Source organism: Bactrocera dorsalis, chromosome 1, assembly GCF_023373825.1.
Source record: "Bactrocera dorsalis isolate Fly_Bdor chromosome 1, ASM2337382v1, whole genome shotgun sequence".
NCBI lineage: Eukaryota > Metazoa > Arthropoda > Insecta > Diptera > Tephritidae > Bactrocera > Bactrocera dorsalis.
In genome coordinates this window covers 112,185,986-112,205,033 of record NC_064303.1, presented here as the reverse complement: position 1 = coordinate 112,205,033, position 19,048 = coordinate 112,185,986, and the positions used below count along the sequence as shown (strand labels likewise).

At 37.0% G+C, this 19,048-nt stretch overlaps 2 protein-coding genes across 7 annotated transcripts in view; both read right to left on the bottom strand.

Moving 5' to 3' along the window:
- Positions 1-114: 114 nt before the first annotated feature.
- On the bottom strand, positions 115-3,817 carry LOC115066475 (gustatory and pheromone receptor 32a-like). 2 transcript variants are annotated; one of them, XM_029552227.2, is made up of 4 exons: positions 2,516-3,817; positions 478-540; positions 328-417; positions 115-269 (listed from the first exon to the last, which is right to left on the bottom strand). In XM_029552227.2, exons 1-4 carry the CDS (start codon positions 3,578-3,580, stop codon positions 198-200), a joined length of 1,290 nt encoding a protein of 429 aa, XP_029408087.2. In that variant the 5' UTR covers positions 3,581-3,817; the 3' UTR covers positions 115-197. The 2 variants fall into 2 exon arrangements, with proteins under 2 accessions (XP_029408087.2, XP_049302197.1); XM_049446240.1 differs by lacking the exon at positions 2,516-3,817 and adding an exon at positions 667-2,071.
- An 8,028-nt stretch (positions 3,818-11,845) lies between these two features.
- The window catches only part of LOC105230762 (protein turtle), a 130,974-nt gene continuing 123,771 nt past the window's right edge, over positions 11,846-19,048 (bottom strand). For 2 of the 5 annotated variants that reach the window (XM_029552249.2, XM_049446697.1), the window contains exons 12-13: positions 18,713-18,914; positions 11,846-15,757 (exon numbers count right to left, since the gene is read on the bottom strand). In XM_029552249.2, the coding sequence (XP_029408109.2) occupies positions 13,630-15,757; positions 18,713-18,914 (2,330 nt within the window). In that variant the 3' untranslated portion in view covers positions 11,846-13,629. Of the gene's footprint in view, positions 15,758-18,712; positions 18,932-19,048 lie in introns of those variants that run through there. The other 3 variants (XM_029552251.2, XM_029552252.2, XM_029552250.2) reach the window with 2 other exon arrangements.

The following is a 19,048-nucleotide window of genomic DNA, read 5'->3' as shown; positions in this document are numbered from 1 at the left end:
GCTATCGCATCTTCTGAAGGTTAAAGCTAACTTAAAATGATATGGATATAATTCAAATAGTGCCATCTATATATCAAGCCGTGGACTTTTCAATTGATCTGTATTATATTAAGCTTTCTTAGTAATGATTTAACTTTATTTCTTATTCATTGTTAAGAAATCATAAATTATAAGCAATATTTTATGAAACCAGTTCCTCAATCCTTTGATTTTTCCAACTGTTTGAACTGTATTAGTATCACCAGATAAGTAACCAGAGCTGATGAAATCTAGGAATGCGTTTGCTTAGCAAAATTTTCAAAAAATCAACAAATCCTTTGACATTACCTTGAACAGTGTTGTATTGTCGATAACGAAAAAGCCGTAGGCGGTGAAGTGCACATCCTGTCTAATGCTCTTCGTAAGAAACTTGTCAATCTGTGCCAATAAAATAAATGCCAATGAGTAGCTGATAGTTTACAATGAAGTCACACTTACAATATTTTGATATTCTTTGCCCTTTCCGTAGACTCTCGCAAGTATTTGCGACGTGTTATTTGCCTGCAATGAAACGGAAAAGGTTTAAACCACATAAGTAAACTATAAACGTATAAATATTAACTGGGAGGATATCAAGAAAACGTTTAGGGACACGGACTCACGGACACTCGAGCGGATACTACTGACCTCTCTCGTAGCCTGAGCGCAGTTCGTTGCTAGCAATACCAATCCACCTAGGAAATAAGGTAGCCACAACATAATCCACAACGAGTAATACAAATTGTCAGTGAAAATGTGAATGTTGAGGGCCACGTCGTAAATGCAAGCGAGCAAACCGCAGCAGGCGTACAGTACGAACGCCAGCAACCCCAAACCGGCGTACTCATTCATCATCTTGTAAAGGTTGAGCAAATCTAAGTGCAAACTATAGATCAAAGTCGAGTTCTCAGCAAATCGTCTCAAATTCTCTTCATTTTGATTGAACACATTTCTACTCAGAACCCGGTTCGACACACCGCGACGATTATATTGAGGTATCAACATGTTAACGAATCGAAGGCGCTCCGCCAGAAGATACAACAACGCCGAAATGAAAACAACAAAGATGATTGAGGAGGCATTTTGCAGCATATAGATGAGTACATGCACAAAGAAGTAAACTGACAACTTATACACGGTTTGTTTGGCGTACGCGAAGATTGCAATGCAGTAAAAACCAAGCATCCATATCAAGTACCGATTAAATTGATTCGTTGCGAAAGGCTTCTCCGTCAGCGGATCGGGAAATTGTTTCAGCACTTTGTCCACCTTCAGGTAGCCGTTGAGGATGTTGATAATTTTATTCGTATTAGCGACACAGCTCCACGTTATAATAGAATCACTGAGTATACATAGAGCGATGTCCAGCACATTCGTCATGCCATCCGTATTGCTTTTTAGAAAGAGCATTTCTAGCATTGTGGGCGACAACAAATATAAGATATGCACAATATTCAAGAAGACTTTTGTTAAAAGCACGGCCCGGGTAATGAATATGGCACGTCGTTTCGGCAAACCGATCTCGTATTGGCCCTTTATAGTGTATAATGGTGATATACCAACGAGTTGCAGCAGTAATAAGGGCCACCTAAGAAACAGGAGTATGTGGTGACGGTCGTTCGGCACATCTTCGGCTCCAGCGTTATTTATTGTGGTCGCTCGGCTGGTATCTCGCATCTATACTGCTACAATGCACAACCTACTCAAGGAACAGACCAATTTCAACTGTGTGGGGCTTTCGTAATTACTTATCGCTAGGTGGCAATCTCGCTTCACCCACGCACTAACTTAAACTTTCTTTATGACTGATTATAAATTTAATTGAGCTCAGCGATCATAAAACCCGATTAGGTATGGACGAGTGAACACCAGGAATATCTACCGCGACAATAAATGAATTACTTCTTTTATTTGATTCATGCATTGGTGAACACACGTGCTAAGTTGATTTTGATAACATTTCCAAGTGTAGCCAGGTCCTTCTCCATCCAGTCTTTGCAACGAAGTGGAGGTCTTTCTCGTCCACTGCTTTCCACGGCGGGTACTGCGTCGAATGAATACATTACATAGAGCTTATGTATTTGTAAAGTGCTTAGCTGAGCACTCCAGCCCTTCTTGAGATAGTCCGGGAGTGGTCCCATGTGGCGACAATAATTAGCCCGTCGCTGTATTATCCATCTTGGATGAAGGTTGTCATCAATCTCCTCATTAGTCGTCTCACCATTGAATCAACCGCTAGCTAGAACTTTTCAAAATATTTCTCACACTACAGCTCCATGCCAGATTTTTCAAGCATTGTGGGTTTCAGCGGTTTATTTAGCTACCATTCTATTAAGCTGTATAAAGGCCGAATGCCTAACTACCAGGAAAACCGAATAGAGAGTCGTCATAGTAGACAATTGTGCAATGAAAACGCCTTAAGTAAAGCTCTAAATGCTTTTTACGGAGATGACTTAGATTCTAAGTGTACTTTACTAGATTTCCAACCACTACTAACCTGATTTGTAGCCTTCGCGCAGTTAGTTGCCAAGAGTATTATAATGCCCGCATAGAGAGGTATCCAAGAGAATGTCCAGATGCCATAATACAAATCGTCGCTTCTTTGCCATTCGCACACGTAGCAGCCGTAGGCGCAGGACAATAAGCCATAGCAGGCGTACAGTAAAAACATCAAGAGACCTAAACCGGCAAATTTATTGATCATTTTGTAAATATCCAGCAAATCAATGTGCAAACTATAAATCGTAGCTGAATTCTCCGCAAACATTCTCATAATGGCATCGTCGTGCATGTTCGTATTTCTGTTGAAGCTCAAAATCGACACCGTGCTCGTGTATGGATACCGTTTCTGTACTAAATTTTTGCTAGTGTATTGCTCTATCAGCTGATTTACGTACTGAAAGCGCTCCGTGAGCAGATGCAGCAGCGCCGAAATGAATACAACAAAGCCGCACGAGATCGCGTTCTCCAGCTGGTAGAAGGTTATATAGGCGCAAAAGTATATCGAGAAATAGTCCAAAGTGTGTTTGACGTATGCAATCATGACGAGAGAAATATAACCGAATACCAAAAATAAATATCTATTGAAATGATTGGTGGTACAGCTTCGTTCAGCCGGCGAGTCTGGGTGCTGTTTGAGTAGCTTATCCACTCTCAAGAAGCTATTGATTATCAGCAGGATTTCCGTGGTACTACGGGCACAGGTCCACGTTATTGTGATATCACTTAGCATACAAAAGACCACGTCCAACAAGTTGGTAATGCCGTCCGTTTTGCTTCTGGTAAAGAGTAGCTGCAGTATTATGGGTGACAGAACGGCATTGATGTGTGAAATGTTCAGCGCAAATTTAGCCAAAAGTATGGCTCTGTTTATATATAACGAACGTTGCGTGGGCATGCCAATCTCATAGGCGCTAAGCGTGGTATAGAACGGCAATAGACCCAAATATTTCAGTAATAACAAATGGCACTTCAAGTAGAGGAGTATGGAGTTCTTTGCAGGTTTTCGTGTTTTATCGCTTTTAACGCAACTTTCATGGCCTACGCGATTGACACTTCGCATTTTCACGAACACGATTAACAACTTTGACGTTCGACGTTTAAATTGTAACTGTATGCGCTGTTCTAAAATATTCTGTTACTTTTTACATTTTAGGAGTTACAGTGAAGTGCAAATATTTTTTAATAAATTAGTAAAATTGTAAGTTTTTAAACCTCACATGAAATTTAAACATTTTATGATCCAAAAGATTTAAAAATAATCTAAAAAAGGACCCGGAAACTTACCACAAAAATATCTTTTTCCAAATGTCAAAAAAGATCACTATTAATTTCTTTTTTGTTTTCAATCCGGCTGGTATAAGAAATATATATTTTTCCACTGGACTGTAGATACGCGTTACCCTTTAAGTGCTTACATTAATTAACAAAATCGATATTGAAAAGCAATTCCCTCAAGTAATTGCTTGTTAAATGCTGTAAGCGGGAGTCAATTGTTCAATAAAGTGTGTTTTCTTTGGGGGATGGATTGGAGATTATTATGGCAACTAGACTATTATCTATTTCATCGCATTAAAGATATTAAATACAAGATATTATGTACATATATTAGACCAATGGAGCTAGCTAACGCTTAATCCAATTTTCCATATACCTACTTGATATAAGCTGCAGCTGGAATGGCTATCCGTGTCTTCAGCGAATTTTGGTTTTTTCGATTCATAACCAAAACATTAACTGAGTGTTGAGTTTATCCACAAGCTGTTGAGATTCTGTGATACTTTGCTGTTTCTTCAACTTGTTTGAGGTTATTGTTGTTAACAGAGTATGGGCAACTTGCTTGAAATAAGCTTTCTATAATTTTACGACGTTTGGTGAGTGTTTTTTGCAACTCAAATACTTATGTTCTTTATAGAGTGGACTCCAAGCAAACATCAAAAACAAAATTTTAAACAATTGCATAACCGTTATTTTATTGGAGACACAATTTTATTCAAAGGTCGAATCGCCTGACGAACTTTGCGTATCGCAAACAAAAAGCTGGTTGAGTTAATCCACGTTGAAAGTTGTAAAAAATAATCACGCGAAAATTTAATTTAATTTTTTGGCTGAGGTGAATATTTTAAGTTTCTGTAAACAACACTGATTGCGCTCGTATGTCAAAATGTTCTGAGTATGTTTAAAATCAAAGATATCAAGCTTTACGATTAAGTTGTGAATTGCCATATTGTAACACCAGCATCGCCTAATTCCGAAATATAAAAGACAACCAACGTATTTTGTCCTCCACTGCCAATTATCCTTATTTGTACACCAAACATAATAGCTATTCCATGGTAACATTCTAAGTTATCCGAACCAACTAAAGAGAAGAGAGAGAGAAGAGCTAAACATTGAACCTAGTTCGCTGTTGTCATCGGGGTTATCCAACGATAGCCTTAGAAATCGTGCTGTTTCGACGGGGACAGACCATAGGGATAGGAGTGTCAGATTTGTGAGGTTAGCTGGGTATGCAAAGAGGTGGTTAGTGTTATGCTGGGACTAGTTGCATGCTGGACATATATTTGAATGTCGGGGTCCGTGAAGGTGTTTACACTCTTAATTACGGTCAGCGCATGTTTAAAGTTACATAATTACGTCCGAAGTCTGGTCGGCGTAGTTGATTCGGTCGGAAGGACGTTTTGATGCTCCTAGGTGGTGGTTCCGGTTCCGGTTCAGGTGATTGCAGGGATGATTTCTACGAAAACATCCCAGTAGAAACTAATCGGAGAGCAGTTCGTTATGCTACTTAACTGGGGGCATACGGGCCTTACTTTGCGGATGTTCCAGAGGCATCCCCATATAGTCTGGAGTACAGTGTTCTAACATGACTGAAGCTTCCTCCTCTGCGTTTCACTACACCTGGTCGGCCATATTAGTCCGGCGTAATTAAGAACCGGCCGATCGATTGAATTGTATGTTGCCAACAACGTTTCTTTGTCTTTTCACCACGTGCTGTCGGCTAGAGACTTGACGATTTTGTTGCGGCTCTGTACTTTGGCAGTAATCGCGGTCGTGTGAGGAGTGAAGGAGCTCAGGCTGTCGTGTGTCACACCTAAAATCTTAGGTTTATTTTAATAGTCGGAATTTGAATGCCATCGACTGCAATATTAAGGTCAAGTCTGTACTCCTTCGTCCAGTTTGTGAATATGGTCGTTGGGGATTTAGTGGGGGATAGTGTTAGGTTCCGTTCAAGGAGGACCTTTCTCGGTGAGATAGCCGTTTACTTTTCAGCAGATTCCATGTTGTTGTTGTTGTAGCGGCGAATTCCGCAAGTTGACAGTCCGTGACCCCATAAAGTCCGGATCCGTTCTGGTTACGTAGACCCGTCTATTGTGGGAACCGGAGCACATGCCCTCAAATCCATTGCCGGACGTCATTATCTTGCAATCATTAGCGTACGATGTGATAGAAATTCCCTCTGGTGGTTGAAGGAGTTTCGAGATGTAGAAGTTAAATAACAACGGGGAAAGGTCACCAACCTGCGGAACCTACCGTTTAATTTTACCCAATTTAGTGTCTTTACCTACAAACAGTACGGATGATTGTCGATCTCTGAGGTAGTTATAGTTCACCCCATCAACTCTGGTGGGAGCGCAGATTTTTCGCTGTCCTCAAGTAGCGTTTGTATTTAATTGTTTGTATTAGATTTTTAGCACCATACATATTCCTATTGAAATGAAAGCAAAAACGGTTTTTGTGTAATTTTTTTGCATTGATTTTTATGATTTTTTGTATGCTTTTCACTGTTTGTAATTTTATTCGTTTAAAAATTTCATTTTGCTCATCTTATTTTTCAATCAACTTAATAATCTCATTAATGCATAATATTTAACTAATTTCATTTTAGTGTTTAATGTTAATTCGTAGTTAGTTGTTAAAACATAATGCCGTTACATAATAATTAAGAATATTTGCAGTAAAAAATAATTTACAAATAATGACCCGAAAGCAGGAGAAACAGGAAATTGAAGGTTTCCTAAGGTGGCCACTGCTCTGGCAGCTGCTACCAACGCTAACGCTAATGCATTCACAATTCATACTTAAGTTTAGTTATCTCCACTTAGAGCTTACATTACGTTTAAGTGTGAATGTTCGTTTACAAGTTATTATAATATCCCGTTACGTTTTTAACTATTTATGCAAGTGTTTGCTCGACAGCTTAATTGGTTTTGTTGTTGTGTTTGGTTTTTTGGATTTTTTTTTTTTTGAAATATTTTGTTTTTGTTTTTGCTTTGTTTACGGCTTTTATCAGCTGTGATTTTTGTTTTTATGTTTAACGCAATATTTTTTATTTTTATTTTTACTGTGGTTTACTTAACGGCTGTTGCTAGCACGGTACTAAAATATCTAGATCACTATTTGTACTAGAAGAAAACAATAAAAAATTGCAATAAAAAAATTAAAATAAAAATGAAATTAATGCCGTTAACTTAATTGGAAAAATATTAAAATTATTTGGAAATTATAAACTTGTGTTTTACTACGCTTACGTGTGTATGTGTGTGATTTATATAAAAACACGAATTAATTATTTCTCACCATTTTCATATTTTGTTATTATTTCGAACGAATTTAATTAACATTTTGTTGCTTGACACACAGTTACATATCTGTGTGAGTGTGTTTGTTTACCTTTGTTTAATAAAATTATGTGGTAACCAACATTATTACTCTGTGTGTGTATGTGTGCTTAAGTAGTTTAATTTTTACCAATTTTTTTAATAAATTTTATTCATTTAGAATTTCGTATGCTTCATTGCAAGTTTCTTTCTTATGCTTAATGCGATGTGTTGAGGCGATAGTGGAGTGAGTGTAAAGGGGAGAGAAAGCGTAATGAAAATGAAATCTTCAAAGAGCGAAAGAGTGAAACCTTAATGTATGAGAGTTCAAAGTACTGAGTACTGGTTTTCAAGCGGAAACGATTTAATGAAATTGATGAAAAACTGTAAAACGGAAATGAAACTTTCGTAGTTGTACATATGTATGTAAGAGAACACACCGAGTGCAGATCGCGTAAAAAACGCGCTTGAGAGCGAGAGAGCAAAAGCGGAACAGCTGTTAGTGCTCACTTAGCTTTCGCTGCAACATGTGATACTTGAGCCGATCAGCGCTTTTGAAGAGTTTTTGAAGTGCTTTGGAGCTTTTCGGCATTTTGTGGGCTCTTTAGAAGCTTTTGAAGCACTTTCGAGCTTTTCACCATTTTGTTAGCTTTTAAAGAGCTTTTGAGGCGATTTCGAGTTTTTTAGCATTCTGTGTGCTTTTGAAGAGCTTTTGAGGCGCTTTAGAGCTTTTCAGCTTTGTGAGCTTTTGAAGCGTTTTCGAGCTTTCCAGCATTTTGTGGGCTTTGCAATGAGAGTGATCGCCTTGTAATGCTTTCCAGCTCAATTTTCTCGGCCTGTAAGCTTGTCACTTAGCCCAATGTTCTCTGCGTTGTTTCAGTTGTGCCTTTACATATACATAATACGGTTGTGCCTGCGCTTGAACGGCTTTCCGTCAAGTCTTCTCTGTCTTAAATGAGTATGTAACTTGTTTATATTTATTTTTTATTAATTCCTTTTTCATTTCACTGCATAATCTCACTTCCATCTATGAAATCATGTTTGCTTTTATTTTTTTTATTTTTTAATTTATATTTATTTATTTATTTTAGTTTCTATGAGTTTGTAATATTAATACTAGCTTATATTTATATACTAATTTTGGAAATTAGACAAGATTACAATAACAATTCGATCGTTACTATAATTGTTCGATTCACATTCAATTCTCTGCTTTTGCAGCGCAAGCTTACGCTCAACGCCGCTCAGTTGGCGCGCCTCGATTCGCCAACTCTCTTCAGTTTTCTAATGAATTCAGTTGCTGTTCTTAGTTTTGGAGTGACGATTTTTCAAATGCTTATACGAGTTTTAACTTTAACTTCCTTTGTTTACAATGTTTGCTATGTTTTTATTTATTTTTTATATTATTTTGAGTTGTTGTTGTAATGGCGTTTCAGCTGCGTTTACAATATAATTGATTTCACTTAAGACTGTGTGTGTGTTTTCGCTTTTCTAATTCGCCACCACTGAAATTTGCCATAAACGCGTTTTGTCTGCTGTGTCAGCCGTTCTTTAGGGCGCTCAGTTTGAATTTTTTCGTATATTTTTTACTTGAAAACGCCAGTGGTGCAGAGGTGGCGCTGAAATATCGAGCTGGTGAAAAAAATCTCAAAAATTTAAACATAATTCAAATTCGGTGATTTGTGCTAAATGCGTTGTATTTCTCACCATAGCAAACATAACAAGCGCTTCACGTATTAAACGAAAAATCTATATACAAATATATATAAAAAATAATATTTACTCCTCTCCGGTAGAACTAAGCGCGTGTTTTAGATTTTATGCCCGAGTGGTTGCTTACAAACTCGAAGAAAATCTAAGGCAGGCGCTTAAAATTCACTATAATTCTACTGCTGTGGGCTCAGAAACTACGTACGCGCATAGGAAAAAGAGAAAATAAAAATAAAATATATTTTTTTAAATTTTCTGCAATTTGGTGGAGTTTCAAAACTGCTCGTTGGAAATTATACTGTGCTGGAAAATTACGCTGTTTGAGATCGTTACCTAATTGTTACTTTTTGTTCCTGTGGCTTGGCTTGGAAACAGCATAGAAGGGCTATGATTCTATCCTAGCTATATTATAGGTCTCGTTATACAATTTTTTGGGTAATAGAACGTTTTGTTAGTGCTCACAGCTGCTTTAAATGCTGTTGTTAGGCTTGGGAGCCTATAACTTACACTCAACTCAACCTAGAGGTGGTCTAGATACCAAATATACAATGTCGTGGCTGCGGGACCAGCTGACTCGGCGTACGTTTCCATATTAAGGAGATCATAAAAATTGGTCGAGACGCTCTTGTGGCACTTTGACATGAACTTATGCATCTTTACTACTTGATTTTCATATGATGTTGCAGCATTACGAATTGTGAGAGCATTTTTAGGAGACAAATTTTTCGAAGAGAACTATTAAGCTCGAAATATAAACACTAAATATTAGAGCGAAAAGCATAAACTAGCACATATCTCTCTTCAACACGTAAGGTTCGCATGCAGAAAGCTGAATTAAAATCCCACCGAGCGTTTGTCCGCTCGCAGCTGTTTCCAAGCGCGATAACAGAACCTGCCTTGCACATTTAACAGACTTATGTTAGCAGATTACATGATTTTGCTTTGAAATATTTTCGCAAATTGTGAATGTAGAAATAATAAAAAGTTAACAAAATCAAAAATACATGGAGTGTCTGTATGCATTTTTCCAGCTGCGTGCATTTGTCACCGCAGTTATATATATAATATATATGTGTATGTCAATTTCAATTATCATTATACTCATTGTTAACATTTTTACACAAAATCTCGCTTATCAACTTCCCTCTTATTATTAACTACTACATACTTAGTACAATACATACAGAGGCGGCGTGCGTGAGTAGCGTACGGCGCGGCGTGAACGCACACTTATGCAATGGGAGCGTTGCGAATACATACACACACACAGCGGCGTGTCCGCAGCACACATGCTCACACGCAACTGTACACGTGCGTGTAACGCTTCGGCGCTTGCTACGCGGCACGCAGCGCCTGTCGGTCGGTTGGTCGGTGACTCCCCCCGCTTCGCTGTGGCAGTGTATTGGCGTCGAGTTGTGTCAAACCTTTCCGTTCAAATTTGTTTGTTTGTTGCTTACTTTACATGCATATGCTGCTTACATAATTTTAGTTAAACATTTTACGCGTTTTGCTTTGGTCTTTAGGTGAACAAAGAAACAAAAAAAATCAAAAATAAAAACTAATAAAAAAAAATTCAAAAAATTCAAAAAAAAAATTAAAAAATAATAATATTAAAGTGGAATTATGTATGTGTACAATTAAAAAAAATCTTTAAGTATTAAAAATGATGAGAAAAAATAAAAACAAATTTTAATTAATTTCAAAAAATATTGGAAAACATTTTATTTATTTTTTTTATTGGAAATATATTTAGAAAGAAGTTTTAAAGTAGAGTCATGTTTGGTTTGAAGGAAGAAAACTTGAAAATTATTAAAATATGGAAAAAAATAAAATAAGTATCAAAAAGAAATTAAAAAATTTTAGATTGATTTTTAAAGTAAAATTATACATGGTTAGAATTAAAAAAAAATATAAAAATAAAAAAGTACATTTAAAAATATGTCAAAATCTTTAAATTGGAGTGTCAAAACAGCATTATAGACGTACGTATAAATTAAAAAAAAAAAAATAATAAAAAAATTAGAAAAAAATTATAAAAAATTAAAATTTGAAAGTATTTAAATCGGAATTTTAAGGTAAAATTAGGTATGTATAGCAAAAAATTACAAAAAAATCTGGAAGAAATTAATTTTTTTATATAAAAGATGTGTAAAAATATTAAAATGTTATTATAAAAATAATTTTTTTAATTTAAAAAATTTGTAAAATCATTTTAATCATAGTTTTTAAGTAAAAATAAGTATGTGTAGCACTAAAAAATTAAAAAATATATAAAACTGAAGAAGACACTTTTTTTAAACAAAATCTTTTAAAACATTTGAATTGGAGTTTTAAAATAGAATTATATACGTGTAGAGCTAAAAAAAAATTAATAAACTTAAAAATATTGAAAAAAAAAATTATAAAAAAATTTAGAATATAAAAAAAAATAATTAAAAAAAAAATTGAAAAATATTTTAGTTAAAGTTTTGAAGTGGAATTTTACAAAACGTGTGAAACGTCATAGAAATTGTATAATTTTCAAAATAATTTCATAAAATGGAAATTATGGCGCTTTGAAAATGTTATATGTTTGTTGTAAGTTTTTTTTTTTAATTTTTTAACTTTTTTGACTTTCATGCAAATTCAACACAGCGTACCCTAGAAAGAAGAAGTCGTAAGCAGTGTTTCCGCTCTCCTCGCTGCTGCACGCAAAAAGTGCAGTGCAGAAAGTTCGCGTTGTCAATTTTAATTACGTTTTTAATGCTTATTCTTTCAAGTTTACTGTAAAGTATTGTGTTTGCCTTAATTGCCTACTAACCGCTATTATCATTATTTAATTTGGTTGCTTGCTTTTGTCTGTCGTCGTCGTGTCGTCATGCTACTTTTTACATAATAAATCAATGAGAAATTCTGCGTTTTCATTCAATTATTCATTTTAATTACCATTATACTGCTTCAATAATTTTTTTCATTATTTTTAATTTTAATTTGCTCACTTTTTTTGTTTTGCTCAGTAATTTGTAATGTGCACCTACAAAAAAAATTAATTATATATATATATATTTAAATATATATATTTATTTATATGTATATGTACGCACGTTTAAGTCGCTTAGCTTGTTTTTGTTTTTGTTGTTTTTTTATTATTTATATTTCAGTTGAATTTTTATATAGTAACTAGTCATAATAAATGTATTTTACTTTCGTCTTCAAGTGTTTTGTTATTTTTAATTTTAATTTTTTTTTGTTTTTGTTAGTTTACATTTTGTTTGTGTTTTTGCATTACTTCGCGTTAGTTTATTTCATAATTTCCTCAATACATATTGAACTACTTAAGTTTAGCTTTTTGGGTTTTTATTTTTATTTTTTTTTTCTTTTCAAATTAGTAAGGTTCTTTCATTGTTTGTTAGTACGGGGAAACTCACTTAAATTGTTTAAGTATTTGTTGTTGTTTTTTGTTGTTACTGCTCTACTTTACTTTTGTGTTTGCTCCGTTGCTCGCGTGCTCGCGCTTCAATGGCTGCATTACTAAACGATTACTCGCTTCCATTACTTTCACTTCGTTTGGATTACTATTTCTCCTTCAGTTAAACAGGTTAAATTATTTTTAGTTTTTTAACAAGTTCTTAACTGATTTTGGGTAATCATTATTATTTTAAATACATTTGCTAATAATAACTATGTTTTTTATTTATTTATATTTTTCATTTTTACGCTTTATTAAAGTTAGTAATGTTCTGCTTAAGTTAACGTACTTAAAGTGTCGTTTTTAATTGATTTAAATGTAATTAAATGTAGTAATTAATTACTGCTGTAATATATCTTTACAATTGCTATATTTTTGGATACTCAGTTTCTCACCATTACAATACGTGTTCACCTTAATGTTTTATGTTTTTGTTTTTTTGTTTTTCACTTTGCTACAAATAAGACTTATTGTTTAATATTTACATGGATCCTTTGCTTAGTTTAGCATAAAACTGCCGTTAATGTTACTTGTGTTTCGTCGTTTCAATGTAATCTTTGCTTGCGCTTAACTAATTACCGACAACTGTACTCCAAGTACTTGATTAGTGCGCAATGTACGGGAAATTTTCAAGTTTATTTGATGGCAAAGAGAGAGAAAAAAGAGAATGGGATGAAAGCTTTTCGTATAACGGTTTTAGAGGCCGCGAGAAGAGAGAGAAAACAGAATGTGATGAAAGCATTTCATATAACATATATTCAGAAACTTCAAGAAAGCTCAAAACGCGTCTGAGATCGTTTTCAAAAGAGCTTTTAAAGCACGCTCAAGTCATTTTTGTAAAATACTTAGTAGAAAATGAGCTTTATTAAAGCTTGAAACAGAGCTTCTCTTCTCAAAAAGCTGCATCTAAAGTTTTCCGCGCTCTACACATTTTATGCGACGACTTGAGCTTTCTCTCTCCATATAAATGTCGCTGTAAACGAGTAAATGTATATTTTGAAAAGCGCACTGCCACTAAAAACCGTTACATTTTGAAAAACAGCATCCGGAGTATTCTTAACAGACATCAGTAGTGTATTTATTGCTAAATAACTAAGAATATGAAATCTCTAATTATGACCTGTCACTAAGTACAGCACAGGTTTTAATCCACGGTTGCTAAAAATTCCTTAAATTTTGTGATAACTTTTGTTGGGCAGCACTAAAACATTCGTTTGCATTCCATTCGGCTGGAAATGAGTTACATTTGATTTTATACTTTAGACGACTTAGTCTAACCCTACTTATCGCTAACTAGACACGCGCTACTTACAATACTAACACACATACGCTCACAATTTTCGATGATTCAACTCAGCAGACACTCTCCAGTTCAGCCACGCCCGCCTGCTGCATCGCTTGTCGCTTGCGGTACTCGTAGAACTCGGCACGCATTGCCTGCAAGCGCGCTTCCACATTGTCGTAGCGTGAGAAGCGTGTCTTACGCATTGGACCGGCGTATGTGGCGGCACCTGAAGTGAGCGTGGCCGCGCCAACACCGTTGTGGTAAAGGCTGCCACTGCTGAGCGGACCAAGCGTGTGGTGGCCGGTGGTGTCCACGTGCAAATTGAGATCCTCGCGTAGCAGGCCGCCGGTGGGTGTGGAAGCGCTGGGTGTTGGGGTGGCCGGGTCGAATTCGTAGTGTCCATCGACGCTGCCGACATCTACCGACTTTGGTAGGTTGACATTATCCGTGGCCGCATCGAGGTCTGAGATCATACCCAGCCAGTGTTCCATGGTGTAGGGTGGCGTTGTCGGTCGATGTTGTTGCCGCTGTTGCTGATGCATACCGCTACCAGTTGTGCCGCTGTAGGACGCATAGTAGGGCAGTGAGTTGGTAGCGAATAAGGGCGGGTGGTGCAGTTGCTGATGATGATGGCTTGCTGGCGCTTGTGCTTGTGCCTGCTGTTGTGCAGACAGCGCTGTGATGCCAAAGTAAGCGCTGTTATTGGCTGGCGGGGGTGGCGGTGGTCGATAGGGCGGCAGTAATCGCCATTCACTCGTGCTGCCCGAGTGATGAGATCCTTGTGGGTGATTAGAGTTGTTCTTCGAGCCGAATCCACTCGAACTGGAGCGCGACTCCGGCGAAGCTTCCAAGCCCATAGCACCTACGGGCGCAGAACGTAGCGTGAGATTCAGATGCGGCAATGGCGACATCAGCTCCGATTGCGTGCGTCCAAAGAGACGTGCGTAGTGCCGTGGATACCAGCGCGTACGCGGCCGGTAACTGTTGTATGGTAGCTGCGAGTGATAGTAATTCCGCCATGAGGGTGGCGATGGTATTTGCAGTGGTACGAAGCCATCCGATGTTTGCAGCTGCTGCTGTTGTTTCTCCTCTTGTTGCTGTTGGTTGTAGCGTCGCGTCTCCTCTTGTATGGTGCGCAGCGATGGCAGCTCGTGCGCATAATAGCGATAACGGCTGAGATTGCCACTAGTCGCTGATGGCGTCGGCAATGAACGCTCAGCCGAACTGGGATACACGCTGCTCAAATCGCTGAAATGCGGATGCAGATGTCCGCTACCAGGTGTCGTCAGCGACCATGGCGAGGTGAGTAAGCCGCCACCACCGCCAACACTAGTGCCACCAAGACCGCTAATATGCTGATGTGTACCGCTGCCTAGGGTGTCATTCGGCGTGCTGGCTGGTGAGCTGGAGAAGATGCGTGATATGCGCGACGGTGTGTATAAGTTGGGTGTTAAGTGAAGGCTATGCATATGTTGCTGGTGGTACTGATGACCGCCAAGATATGAACCGCTACTTAGGGTGTTTATATGCAGCGGACGACTGGTGGGCTGTGCTGGTTGCGCCAGCTGCAAATTGCGGTAGATATTTTGCCCATACTGTCCGCGATAGATGTTTTGATAACGCGCGCCGGCATTGCCAGCCACATCCTCACCGACACCAGCCGCTGCAACACCTGCCGAAATGCCCGCGAGCCCACTACTGCTGCCACCAACTGCAGCATTGCTACCAACACGCAGCAGTCCACCGAGTCCCTGCAGGAAACCACGCGCCGAACCGACGGCTGACTGTAAGCTCAGTTGCGAAGGTGAGGCCACCAAAGGACGACGCCAAGAGGCACGCGCCGTAATAAAGTTGCGGCGCGACAAAAACCCGCCATCGTCACTGGAAGATTTTTGCGAAGCGTGACTATTGCGCCGTATGGTGCCGGTATCCACCTCATCGACGCCCTCCATGTCCGCACCACTTGTGAGCGCATTGAGTTTGCCATTGCTGCCGGCCTTAGCAACCGAGATTACGAACCGTCCGTCGACAGACCGTTGAATTTGACTAACAGAGTGGCGATCGCGTGCGCCCTCCTCCTCGGCATGCGGTGAACTGTAAATGGAGTGGCAGTTGGTGCAGCGGTCCGGCGGCCAAATCCAGTGCAGTATAGCAATTAGTATCGTGGTTAGACTTGATATTCGGGCTTGTTTAAATCTGTGCGGGGAAAAGCGTAGAAAGTGCATAAATTAATGTGGATCGTTTTAAGAGAAAGCGTCTACAACAAAAAGAAAAAAAATTACCATCTACGAGCCAAACTCAAATAAAGAAGCTAGTGCAAAATGGTGAACATGCTTAAAAGTTTTGAACTTCGAAAAATGCGCCGACTTTGTTCGATTAAAACACGCATTTTTCTCGAGTTCAAAATGGATTTTACGCATATTTACATATTTTTTATGGTATGGATATACATAATCAGTAAATGCAAACCTTGTGGTCTTCAAAATCCAGAAATTATTGCATTCGAATTACATAAAAAAGACAACAGATATTTACATTGGTATGTTAGAACGCTTGTATGTTGTTGTAATCAAAATAATTATGAACTTTATGAAAGGTCATAATGAGTGAAACGTAATTAAATACTGGTTATGAAAAAACAAAATGATGAACTAATTACCGTTATTTACTACAAATGGGAAAACTAGAATGAAGGAAATTGAAAAAAATGTCAGACACGCAACCAACATGTTCAGCTATGAAAAACTAATACGCATTTTCAGAACTACGGAAATTCTCAATCGACAAATTTAACTAGAAAACACACAACAAATAGGTTTTGGATAAAACGAAAAACAGCTGTGAGAGCTCGCACTAAAAATGACAACGGAAAGTGGGATGTCTAATCAGCTAATGTTCTTCGAAGTACTTTTAAAGAAAATAATATAAAAGAACTACAAAAAAGGGTTTGAAAGAAGCTGTTTTTTCTGAAGTTTTGCAGTTTAAAAGATGATCCAAACAGAGGTGCTTTCCTTAATAACTTTTTTTGACAGCTCTAGCGTGAGTCGTGTCTAGTCGTCATGTTATTTTTGTTCATTATGTTTGACATTTTGTCATGAAAAGACAGAAGCTCGTGATCTCTGCCACATTTGGTTTCAATAAGACGGTGCCACTTCCCACACATCCCATTACGCTATATAGTTTCTTCAGAGGGAGTCATGTGCTTGGCATTTATCGTTATCTTGTTAGATAGAACCTGCGGTGCGTGAATCATATTAAGAAACCGATTTGTCGAGTTCACGGGATCAGACGAAGACAGACTATGAATGTATATATACCAATCTCGAAAAGTAGTGGATATCTTTTGACTAGGCCTTAGTCAGTATACAAAGCCAGTGATAACCTAACTTCATATGGATTAAGGCAAGGTTAGGTCACTATTCTGGGAAAAGCTGGATAAAAAGACCGCAAAATCTGTTCAAAAATCTAACACTACAAAGTTTTAAACTTCAAAAACAAAGTATGCTGGATAAAAAGTGGTCTTCGAACAAGTCGCGTAAGTCATATTCGTCAAAATATGTACCAATTCCTAAAACTACAAAACTTTTTTACAAAAAAAAAAAAAAATTATTGGACGTTTAATCAAATTTTCTAAAAGACAATATACGTGTAGGGTTCAGGCTCATAAGGAGCATAAATGTATTGAATTTTGGAACCAAAAAAAAATTTAAATTAAAATACAATAATGAACGTTTTAAGCCAATGCTATGCAGTTCGAAATAAAGTGTTTTCCGTTACATAAAAAAAAAACTCAACAAAACAGACATTTCTTTAAACAAAAACTTCTAATAAACAATTAAATTTGCTAGTGAATATTTAAGTTTATTTAAAATGCATAAATTCTCTTACGATTTTGACTATGGCATGATGGACCTGGAACTATAAAAACGGTTTCATAATCACGAAAATGCTCAGTGTTGCTTTTTGTTTAAAATTTTTTTCACGCGAGTAAACGAATTGCCGATGGTGGTTTTCAATTGTGTTGGAAGTTATTATGAAGTGATATATTTTTTGCGTGATTTTTGCATGAACGATGTTTTACATAGGCATTTGGTTTTTATGAAGAAAGAGAAAAACATTAATTTTATTAACTGAGAGATTTTTTCTTATATAACACAGATTTGTTTTGCTGTCTTTGGTGGTATTAAAGTTTTGTATTTATTAAAAGAATTCGGTTTTAAACGATATATGTAGATGTGTATGTGATGTGATTGATATGTGAGAGAAGCGTTGTTGCGTTATGTGATGAGCATGTTTTTTGAAGACAAAGGACTCAGTGGAAAGACGTTTCAAAAGATTTCATTATTTTTCGGCTATAATACCTTTCTTTAAACACAAAAGATTCCATACAAGAACTTGACTCCAAGCGTTCGATTTGTATGACAGCTTTATGGTATAGTTATCTGAAGTGATTTTTTGAAGATTGCAACAATTTTTCGAAGATTGCACAATTTTTTCGAAGAACTTGACTCAGAACGTTAAATTTTTATGACAGCTTTGTGCTATAGTTATATGATATGAACAATTTTTTTCGAAGATCGCACATCTTTTTCGAAAAAATTGACTCGAAACGTTAAATTTGTATGATAACTTTATGCTATAGTTATCTGATCTGAACAATTTTTTCGAAGATTGAAAATTTTTCGAAGATTGGAAAATTTTTTCGAAAAACTTGACTCGAAACGTTAAAATTGTATGGCTATGGTTATCTGATCTGAAAAAGTTTTTCGAAGATCAAACAATTTTTTCGAAGATTGAAAATTTTGTTCGAAGATTTCGTAATTTTTCCCAAGAACTTGGCTCCAAACATTCTATTTGTATGACAGCAATATGCTATAGTTGTCTGACCTGAATAACTTTATCGAAAATTGCAAACTTTTTTCGGTGATTGAAAATTTTTTCGAAAATTGCAAACTTTTTTCGAAGATTGTTGTGACAAATATCGTGACACACTTAATTCAATATACCCTGATATGGACGAATGCTTTCCACTGAGCCCCTTTTAATTACTTGTAATATATGTATCTGTTTTCAAATTATAATGTTTGAGTGTATTTTGTCTTCACATCCCCCATACCCGTCAACCAGCTATCCCCTCTCGGGGCTACTTACTTTTTTAAAGGCACTTGACCAGCGGAAAGCGAGCCCGTACTGCGGCTGTGCAAATTGTGTTGTAGTTGGTGGTGTTGGTGTTGTTGATGCAATTGCGTGTGCTGTTGCTGTTGTTGCTGCTGCTGCTGATGATGTTGCAAATGATGATTATTCGCCGCTATATTACGGGCATCCGTTATCCGGCAAGCTACCATATTGAACTCTGCAAACGAATGATTTCTACAATTAATTTTGGTGGAGTATTGACCGCTCCTTAGTTTGCTTAAATAATCCACATACAACTACATACACATATACAGACATACATACAAATGCAATTACATACATATGTACATA

What these genes read in the sequence shown, in the direction of transcription:
- LOC115066475 (XM_029552227.2), bottom strand. Translation starts at nt 3,580, where the DNA reads ATGCGAAGTGTCAATCGCGTAGGCCATGAAAGTTGCGTTAAAAGCGAT. An exon ending in GCAAAGAATATCAAAATATT is followed by an intron (nt 418 to 477) that starts GTAAGTGTGACT and finishes TTATTGGCACAG; the next exon opens with ATTGACAAGTTTCTTACGAA. An exon ending in ACAATACAACACTGTTCAAG is followed by an intron (nt 270 to 327) that starts GTAATGTCAAAG and finishes ACGCATTCCTAG; the next exon opens with ATTTCATCAGCTCTGGTTAC.